At 40.6% G+C, this 11,071-nt stretch overlaps 1 protein-coding gene across 5 annotated transcripts in view; it reads right to left on the reverse strand.

Annotated features, from left to right (window-relative positions):
• KRAS (KRAS proto-oncogene, GTPase) overlaps positions 1-10,485 on the reverse strand; it is a 38,707-nt gene extending 28,222 nt beyond the window's left edge. For 2 of the 5 annotated variants that reach the window (XM_067695944.1, XM_067695947.1), the window contains exons 1-2: positions 10,309-10,440; positions 6,349-6,470 (exon numbers count right to left, since the gene is read on the reverse strand). In XM_067695944.1, the coding sequence (XP_067552045.1) occupies positions 6,349-6,459 (111 nt within the window). In that variant the 5' untranslated portion in view covers positions 6,460-6,470; positions 10,309-10,440. Of the gene's footprint in view, positions 1-6,348; positions 6,471-10,308 lie in introns of all 5 variants that reach the window. The other 3 variants (XM_067695945.1, XM_067695942.1, XM_067695946.1) reach the window with 3 other exon arrangements.
• Between the last annotated feature and the right edge of the window lie 586 nt (positions 10,486-11,071).

Raw genomic sequence — 11,071 nt, forward strand, 5'->3', positions numbered from 1 at the left:
CAAAAATATATTTGAGCACCAAAATCAATAATGACAAGAATAGACTTTAACACATCAGATGAAAAACGAATCCATGAGTCTGTACGGATACAAATAAGACAAACCAAATAAATAAGGAGAGAGAAGAGAAAAGAGAGAAACCTTACTTATGGTAGATGTCAAATAATAAATGTAGAAATAATGACAGAGTTAGATTACCTACCACTTTGCAGTCACTATGATGGTAGTTTGTTCTGGTTAGAATTATCAGTGGCTACTACATCCCACTGGGTGCAAATATGTTGGAGAACAGGATATTTATAGTCTCAAAGTATCTCCCCACAGAGTATACATTAATTATAAAAGAACTAAAGATACCTTTACAGAGAGACAACTGATAGATATGACCTTAACCAAATAACCAATGTTAACATAACATCATCAATAATGGGACAAGCCAGCATCTTGTGCCTCCTGATGTGATACACCAAGGAGGGTATAACATCACTTACATAGTATTTCTACCAAAAATGTTTAATCCAAATCTGACCAGGAGGAAACAATCAGACAAAACTAAAGGAGATTCTACAAAACAACTGGCCTGAATTCTTCAAAAAGTGCCACTATCACGAATGACTAAGAAAAGCTGAGAAACTGTTCTAGATTTTGAGACATGACACATGATTTTTGATCCTGGGATCAGGAAAAAAAAAAAAAAAAAGAATTGCTGAGAGCACATTCTGGGAACTGATAAAATTTGAACATGGACTATGTGTTAGATAAAACATTGTATCAATGTTGAATTTCCTAAATTTTGTCACTGCGTTGTAGTTATACAATGAATTATTCTTATTGTTAGAAGAGGGTCAGCAAACTTGTTCCGTAAAGGACAGACAGTACTTGGTCTCTGTTGCAGCCAGTCAGCTCTGCCACTGTAGTGCAAAAGCAGCCATAGACAACATGTGAACACTCAAGCACAGCTGTGCCCCAATAAAATTTAACAGAAACAGACACAGGCTGTATTTGGCCAGACCCCTGTGTTTAGAGGTAAAGGGTCCTAACATGAGCAACTTATTCTAAAAAAATGCAGCAAAAATAAATAATATGTATTCAAGTATGCGTGTGTACATACACAGGCACACACACATAAAGTAACTATGTCTAGTTTAAAGGTTAAGAGGTATTCACTGTACTATTTTTCACTACTTTTCCATAGGCTTGAAATTTTCAAAATAGAAAGTTCAAAAATTACCTAAGGTAAGCAATATAGCCCTACTTAATCCTCTCAAATATTTTGTTTTTACTACCCATTTCTAATTTTATTACATTAAGATCACAATAATATAACTGTTCCATAAACCTAGGCACTATGAGACAATATAGTTAAGAGATATAAGAAATCTACCGCCCTCCTAAAGCATAAAGCCTCGAAATTAAGTTATATATAATTAGGATCACTGTCTAGAAACACTGCTCTCCAAATACATCTAAGACTAGTAACCTCCATGAAGGCAGTGATGCAGTTCCTTTTGCTCCTCAGTGTATCTCTAGACCGTAGGAAGGCTGCATGGTACAGAGTAGGCACTAATAACATTTACGGAATTAAGAAATTAGTTGCATTGCTTAAACTAGACTCTTAAGAGACGCCAAACGATAAAGGATAAAGTTTTCTTTTCTTTTAATTTATTTCCATTGCCAACTTTCATTTGCATGTTTTTAAAGCTTTGTATTTATAAAAACCCAAGTTAGAATAAAATGTGTCCAATAATTTTCAACTTTCAGGGCTCAATAAATCGTTATTATTAAGTAAATACTTATTCTTAAATTGACCTAAATACAGTGCCTGAATTTTGTGTTAGTTTATTCTAAAAATCAGGCGTTCTCAACTATTCTACAGTCCTATAAAAATTTACAAAATGTGAACTTTCACAATTTGCCACTTTCGAATAGGCCCTTCCTAACACCCCATGTAAAACATCACTAAGTTCTGATCTCTGTAAGGTACCTCCTGCGTACCTGAAAAGAAATTCACAGAGCCACAGTGCCCCTTCTCATTCCCTCAGACAAAGTGACCTCAAGCAGTGCTAACAAGGGCACCACCCTATTTTCTCCTACATTGCCACATTTCCTTTCTTAGTCAAAAATATTCACCCATATATTTAATTAGTTAGGCCTAACTGGTCCACACAGTAATCTTAATAACATTGGCAAAGTAAAACTGTTACTTTAGATTTTTTTGACACTTTAGATTGTTAAAACATTAGTTATACAAAATAAGTCTTTTAAATAAAATTTATACAGTTATAAATTGATTATACCCAGTTTAAAAAGAAAAAATATCCAAACTTAGGATTTCATTTTTTATTATAAAAGCGAATAAGTTGACCAGTAGAGGGCACTCACTTGAAAGGGGGGAGAAGAGTGGCCACAGTCTTGAAGAGAAATGGATGTACAAAATTGCTGTGTTGTACCTTGTTTTAAAAACAGAATGTTTTAACAGAACACTAGTGTAAGCTAATGTAACACATTGTTAGTTTAGAAAATGTAAGGTTTAAATCTATATTATGTTTAAAAATCTAACATAAACGATATTCAGGGACTTGAGCCTCACAATTTATAGGACGTTTAAAGCTATATGTAACGCATAGTATTGGGGTCTCAACCTCAGCACTGCTGACATTGTGGACCACGTGATTATTTGCTGGGGGGCCCTCCTGTGCACTGCAGGAGGAGTAACAGAACCCCAGCCTCTGCCCACTACAGAGGCCAGTAGCAGCCCCCTCTTCAAGCTGTGACAGCCAAAAACATCTCCAGATTTAGCCAAATGTCCCGAGGGGCAAAGTCACCACCTATTCCTTGTTAATAACTACTGATACATATGTTAAAAAACAAAACTAAAGAAACAGAAAAATAACAGCTTACAATATTAAACAGAGCTTTTCTTACACCACTCTTCAATACTGGTTTCGTATTACAAATTTTCTCTCTATAATTTAAATACCTTAATCAGCAATTCCATAATTAACAAGGAAAAAATTTTTAAAAGAGAAACTGATACATCTTGGTGAATAAACACTCCACGGCTCAGAGCACTAAAGATGGAACAAATCAATCCAATTATGACTCCATTCTTTCTTACTGACTAGAAAACTGTTTCATCAAAGAAGGGCATAATACTTGGACTGAATTAGAAATGTCACATTAACAGAAGCATACAGATGTCAATGAATTGGAGACTGGGAAAAAATACTTCTTTCTATGTCTATTTTTATATTGTATCCAGTAGATACTTGTTAGATATTTGCTAACTGACCAACTGACAGTTCTGATCTCTACTCCCATTTTTCTGTTTCCACCAAATTTTACCTTAGAAAACACATTTCAGAGAACATGTTTTTATAATAACATGATCTCCAAACTATAAAAACATATACTATTTCTAGCCTGGTATTGTGTTTGGGGACTGAGTTTTTAATAATCCTGCACCACTAACAAGGTATTTCGTTCTCTCTTGGAACTCTTCAGTGGGCTTCATAAAAGATAAAGGTAAAATCTTTTCAGAACAGAAGTAAAGGTGATCATCATGTGCAAATATAAACACGCTCCATCTACGTGTCATACCTAATTCTATATCATATCTCTGCTATTAAGATGCCATTAGATAGTAGGCTAAGTTCAAATTTTGATATATTAATAATCTGAATCAGCCTCCAACACTAAATATTTTTAGCTTGAAGGCTAATTTTTCATTTTTAAAAAGCTATACAAGGGTGCAGTGGAAATTCCACTTAACTTGGTCTCAGAAAACTTAAAATTCCACCACTTGCTAGCTTAAGTATCCTTATGCAAGTTACAACCTCTCAGAGACCATTTTTATTGATAAAATGAAAGAAACGATGACCACCTTCCTTACCTGGCTCACAGTTTTGGGTTGGCCAAAAAGTTCACTCGGGTTTTTCCATAACATGAAAAACTCGAATGAACTTTTTGGTCGACCCAATATAAATCTCTGAAAATTCTAAACCACTAGAAAATATGGTATTAGTTAATTAAAATTTTTTCCTAAACTTCTGTCCATTTGTTTAATGCAGAAAAACTGATGAGAACTCCAAATGTGCAAAGTCTATGACCTCTTATTTTCTCTGACCTACACTGTTCACCTACCAGAAACTTAACAGCAGTAGTGATACCCACTACCCTTCAACTTTTTACAAAAACGCCATGTCAGTATTTTTGTTTAACCACTTATGAAAATAAACTACTAAATTCTCTTACTTTTCTTCTAGTTGAACTACACCAAGAATTCAATGTGTCAGTTCCCTCAGAGACTCACTGTAACTTGGGAGATAAGAGACAACCTCTGATAACCATTTCCCAGGTGGCTACACTAGTGACGGAATGTCAGTTTCAAAGTTCACAGGTAATCAATGCTTCCCTGGGTCAAGTTTCTGGTTTGGCAGAAATCATAATCAGAGTTAATGGGTCTGAGTTTATAAACTTTTTTTTACCTTCCCCCAAAATAAAGGATTGACTTTTAGCTTTATTGCTTTAAAATTTATATTGCACTTTAACAATGTTGACCAAAAGGTTTCCTAACCTTTTTTTTTAATCACATTCTTATACATCATTCTTGACCTCTGATAGGAAACAGTGTGTAATGGAATTCTTCACATTTTCAGAAAAGATGGAGGGCACTTCTGCTAAAATCAAAATCATATTCCAGAATCCCAGGAAAACTGCCATGCTTAACTTAAATTCTGTTAAAATGTCCTTTTACTTCCAATTTAAATGGTGGAGTATGACGAGTAACCTTGGCTTCAGAAATAGGTGAACTATTTAATCCTCCTCAAAGTAAAAAATAAACAAAACCATTAGCATTGAATTGACTTGCCAAGAGGAAATACAGAGAGACTATTACATAGGTGGTCCACTTCAGTTAGATTCTTCCCTTTTACTAATGCAAATTATTAAACTTGGAAGCCAAATGAAAGCTGCTTCTATGTTTAAATCAGATCTTTGTAAATAAGGGTTATTTCTTCATTTTTTTCCCTCCAGTACCAGAAATATTTGACATTTCCTTATGAACATTTCCTTGTCAATCCTCAAAGTTCTACACTGCATAAACATCTTCCCAAGGCCAACAATGCCCTCAGAACCTACCTAAGTGCAGTCAAGGTGTTTTTTTAAGACATTACACAGCACAATACCTTAACAGGGCATTTTTGACCTATTCTAGACCCTACAGCTTGGGACTCAGAGAAAGTTATGGGAAATTTTTCAGAGCTGATTAAAAAAACTGGTATATCAGATCTAGAAAAAAGCTAAGGGATTAGGATCGCTTACCCTGGAGTAAAGAAGTCTAAGAAATAATCTAATAACATAAATCTATTTCAAAGATGAGCTGATATTATATTAAACTTCACAGGAAGATTCAGATTATGCATGAAATATGCTAATAATTACATTCTGGAAATTAGTTAACAAGGACAGTTGTGTGCCATTCCCTCCTGCAGGTCTTTGGGATTAAATAAATCCTTATCTGCTTGAGATCATCTGAGTATAGTGCTGCCAGAAGGCAGTGGGAAACATACTACGTGACCTCTCAAGGTCTCTGCTAGGCCTTTATTCTATCATTTTGCTGTTGGCCATTCCTTTGGTACATTTTTATGAAACTGAAAAAGTCTGAAAATTATTCATTAATCAATTTGTAATAAAAAACAATTCTAACATTGTCTTGAATAAACTGAAAAAGGGCTGTAAAGCAAAGGTAAGGATTGGTGATGGTATTCTTACGTATCACCTGATATACATATACATAAACGCAAAGAATGAGCTTTCTAAAATGCATCAGGTAGTTGTAGGTTCTCCACTACTTCAATGTGAAGAGAAAACATGAAAATACTACTAATTCAGTGTTTTTAATTCAATCATCAAATGATTACACTTCACCAGTATAAATCAACTCTATATGTGACATCAAAATACCAAAAAAAAATACCAAAACCCCATAAAAATAAGCACATTTAAAAAAAAAAAGACTGTTAGATATGTCTCATCTTACAGATAAGATGTAAATTCACATTTTCACCCTGTGAGAAAACTCTGAAATACACTTCCAATCAAAATGCACATACACTAACACGGAGTGAACGTCACAGATAGTATTATTGTCCTGAGAGAAAACAGGCTTGTGTCTCATATATCAGAGTAATGCCTTGAAATCCAAGTACATTTTAGATAACTTAATAAAAGTATTATCAGTATAACTACCTTGTGATGAGTAGTCACAGAAAATGATCAGAAAAACCTTTTTTTGTACCCAAAGGATGGGCCTGCACAAATCAATATGCATATGAAAACAAGATTTACCTCTATCGTAGGATCATATTCATCCACAAAGTGATTCTGAATTAGCTGTATCGTCAAGGCACTCTTGCCTACGCCACCAGCTCCAACTACCACAAGTTTATATTCAGTCATTTTCAGCAGGCCTTATGACAAAAATGGAAATGTGACTCAATTAGAACGTGTGCCACACGTGAGGTTAATATAACCCAAACACTCTATCAATACCTCTTAACACAAGTTCACCTTTATATGGAACATTATTTCAAAATACCTCACAAAATTCAATGACAAAACTCCGGATGACTACAGATGTGTATTGGTAATGAATTGTACTTCGTTGACAAACTCCTCCATCAGCATTTGAGAAAAACTCATTCGGAGTACATAGTTCTTTTACCTTGGATTCAGGTGGCTCCATCTCAAGAGCCCGTCTGCTCTTCGGCAGCAGGTAATGGCTCTCGAAGGAGCAGGCCATGACTTCACTCAGCACAAGTGTCAAGCACACTGCTCTATACCCTGAGGACACACCCCCACAAAACCTGCTGACAGCTATCGCCACAGTATTCCTCATCGACTCGGGCCCCTAAGAGTTACAGTGGATATGCCAGAGTGCCTCTGTTGGGGCCAACAGCTACAGAAAACTTTTAAAAAGCATCATCATAGTAGTTCTCCTGGACAGTTAGCAAGAATCAGATGGGGGTTGGGGGAGGACTGTCAAATAAAGCTGGACAGTACACTGGGAAAATAAAAACTGAGATGCCAAAGCAGGTAAGGACGATACCTGGTAACATTTTAATCTGTACATTATCTGCTGGGGAAAATAACAGTGTAAAAACTAAGAGAACTTCGAGAATTTTTAACTAACTATTCAGTACAGATGATGTGATCATCAATCACAATCTATAATGCTATATCAGTGCTGAAAAAGAGCACTTTGCACAAGAAAAATATAATTATATAATATTTAAAGACAAGCACACTTTTAATGAGAGAATTTTTAAAAGATGTATTTCTCAGTAATCCACATGACTTTTATTCTCTGCTTCTCATACATCATCTCCCAACAGTAGCAATAAATATCGACAACTTGTAAGGTTAACGGAGCCAAGACAGAAAATAATTTTTTAGTCAGCTGTTTCAAACTTTCTGAAATGAAAATGAATTTATTTACTTTAATCTCCTTTCCCTCAATAACTACATGATATTACTACAAATAAGTAGTGAACTGAAGAAAGAACGGCAGTCAATGAACAATAATTTATTACAGGGTAAGTAGCTCAAAATTAATGAATGTACAGATATTGTATATAAACACTATATACATGCAGCATCCTATTTACTGAAGACCCAGAATTATCCCAATAGGCACCTCACCACCCTACCCCCCAAAAAGTAATATGTTTTTCCAAGTGATAACATACTAACTACCTCTTCACGCTATTCCTGAACCTACTCACAGAGAGCAGACAGGCCAGACAACTGTCGTATCACAGTTCCTCCCTGGCCTGCTCTGCGGCACCTAGCCTTGTCTAGGGCCACCACAAACATGTATCACATCCTGTTTGCTCCCCCTTTTCATTCCTAATATTGACCACAGCAAATGGGATAGGTGAGGATAATCTCACCAAAATGTATCCTCTAGTTCCCTGCCCAGCCCACCCCTCCAATAAAATTTGGATAGCCCAGAACAGTAGCTCTCAAAATGTGTTCCAGGAACCCATTAGGGTTCCTAAGACTTTGGGAGAGGGCCCAAGAGGTCAAAAACTGGTTTCACGATAATGCTATGATGTGATTTACCCTTTCCACTCTTATTCGCTCACAAGTGTACAGTAGAATTTTCCAGATGTGTGATAATAGATTGAATACAGAAACAGATGTGAGGATCCAGCTGTCTACTAAACCATATAATTAGAGATTTGCAAAAGTGCAAAACAATGCCACTCTTCTCAAAATTTTTGTGTTTGTTTTGGAAAAGTTACTTTTCATTAAAAATTCTACTTCCGTTACCAAGTAATGGGCTTATTATTTCTTTTTTCAATGAATTAATATTTTTTTAATTCTCAATTTTAATTTCTATTGTGCTAAATATTGACACACTCCAAATTGGGATCTTCAATAACTTTTAAGAGTGTAAAGGGGTCCAGATCCTCATGACCAGTAAGTTTGCTAGTCTAAGAGAGACTGTGGACAAATACTGGATTAGAGCTTAGTTGTACATACATGTGTGAATTCTGAAAGACACACACCTTCTGGTCTACTTCTTTACAATGGTTATTTCTGAAAAAAATCTTTGACTTGGATTTCAAAAATCAAGTAACATTTAAACCCACTAGAGAGAACTGGGTTCCCAAAGAAGATCAATAGGCCAGAAGGAGCCCCCTCACCCAAAGCTACAAAAGCTAGCAAGCGGTGTAACTGGGAACAGGACAGTCTGTTCAGGAAAAGAATTTTCACTTTGTCATAAAACAAAATGAATTATCATTTCATCTACTATCTCTTAAAACCAAGAATGCCTGTGGATGGATACAGTCTAAAGTAAACAGTATTGTTATCAACCATATTTGTCATCTCTAGTCTATCACACGCCCGAGTCAGCATTTTGGACCTTAGTCACCTAAGAATGACATCACTCACAAGGTTGATTCTGAGATGATTATGAACAGACTTTTTTCCCTTTGTGATTTCTTTTTGAATGATTTTTTCCATTACAAATGTAACATGTATATTGTGTAAAAAATTAGAAAATACGTTTCTGTTCTTAACCCCTTATTTTGGTGGATATCAAGATTTAAGAAGGCTACTTGAGGACTTCAACTACAACATGCACATGCCTAAGAGTATTTCAGGCAGTTGGCTGGCAGATTGCTACAATTAACTCCTCTGGTAGGTCAGTTAAAAAAAAAAATGTGTGACAGCCGTTTAGGAGTACGGTAATAACTCCTGGGATGGGGGTCAAATATGTACGCATAAGGGTAATACAGAAGAGATGGTGGAAAGGACAACAACAGGCAAATTAAACTTCAAATACAATTCTAGCTATTGCTGTCTACACTCAACTAGCAAGGAAAAAGCCCTGCTTCTGCTCTGCGGGTTTGCTGCGTGTGTTTTAACTTGACAAAGCAAAACAGACCTTCTGGGATTAACTTTTTCTTTTTCACTAAGTACAGGCTTTATGTTGTAGGGTGTTGGCCACCTGTTCTTCCACCACCATCTCTACCTCCACCTCCTCCTTTGTGGCCACAGCAATGTCACAGCCCATACATGGGGGAGGGGAGCAGTCAGGAACTCGGCTGCAGATGCATTTTTTTCCAAACACAATAACCTCAAACAGTGGTCTCTAAGCACTTTCCTCTGCGCTTCCAAAACGCGACCTCCCCTTATACTCATATATCCCCCTACACACTGAAAAAAGGACCACAAGCCGTCCAGTCCGCGCTCGAGGGAGAAGTTTATACCCTCGTCCTAGAGATGCGAGATGCAGCACAGAAGGCAGTAACCGAGGCAGCCGGGTGCTGGGAAGGGAGGAAGAGGTGCGGGAGCGAAGGGAGAGAGAGGGAGAGGGAAGGACGGCGAGGGGGAGGGGAGGCTGGAGCGCAGCGGGAGTAACCTCCACCGCACCCGACCGCCCCGAGGGGCGGCCCGCCCGGCCCGCGAGTTTCACCCCGGCCGCCTCCAGCCGCGGCTCTCGGGGAGGAGGAAGGAAGGGGTTCCCCGTCCAGGAAGCAGCACCAGCGGCGGCCGCCTCCAGCCTCACCCTCCTCAGCCCCGCACCGCCCATTCCTCATTCCCCGCGTCGCCGCGTCCCCGTGTCTACCCCGGCAGACCCCCCCCACCCCGTCCGCCCGCCCGGGCCCCGCGCCCGCGCCCCCTCCCCGCCCCTCCGGGGACCCCCAATTCATTCACTCGTCGCCGGCCCCACCCGGCGCCGGAGAGGAGGGTCGGGACCCCGGTAGGGGCCAGGAGGGGTGGTCCGCTCCGTACCTCTCTCCCGCACCTGGGAGCCGCCGAGCCTCTGGCCCCCGCCGCCGCCTTCAGTGCCTGCGCCGCGCTCTCTCCCCGTCCGAAATGGCGGGGGCCGGGAGTACTGGCCGAGCCGCCGCCGCCACCGCTGCCGCTGCCGCCGCCGCCGCCGCCGCCACCGCCGCCGCTGTGCCTCCGCCGCCGCGGCCGCCGCCTAGGGAAATCGAGCTCCGAGAGCACCGATGAGTTCGGGGCCGGGCGGCCGCAGAGGGCAGTGCTATCGATGCGCTCGGTGCTCGATTCCTCTCCAGACTAGAGTGCGGGGAGGGAGCGGCTGAGGGCGGTGTGGGAAGAGGGAAGAGCGAGCCTGCGAGCGCTGCCGGGGAGAGGGAGGGGGCCGGGCCCGGCCGTGGAGGGGGCGGACCAGGTCGGCGGAGGAGGGGCGGGGGCCGGGCCGGCGGAGGAAGCAGTCTGCCGGCGCGGTGGAGGGCTGGGGGCGCACGGCCGGCGAAGGTGGGGCGGTTCTGGGCGGTGCCTCGGCGCGCGCGGGTGGGCGGGAGGGGGCAGCGGCGGACCCACGCGGGACCCGCCCCCAGGCTTCATCTGCAGCGCCCAGCTCATAGTCGCAGGTTCGGACCCGGGACGTCGCACGCTACGCTCCGCGCACCCAGGAGACGCCACAGGCACCCCACGGCGCCCCTCTCGGGTCCACACGGTGGAGCTGCGAAGATCCCGCCACCCCTGGGGTCGGCCTACACTTGGGCACATTCATTTACTATCATTT

Source organism: Pseudorca crassidens, chromosome 11 (genome assembly GCF_039906515.1).
Source record: "Pseudorca crassidens isolate mPseCra1 chromosome 11, mPseCra1.hap1, whole genome shotgun sequence".
In the NCBI taxonomy this organism is placed as follows: domain Eukaryota; kingdom Metazoa; phylum Chordata; class Mammalia; order Artiodactyla; family Delphinidae; genus Pseudorca; species Pseudorca crassidens.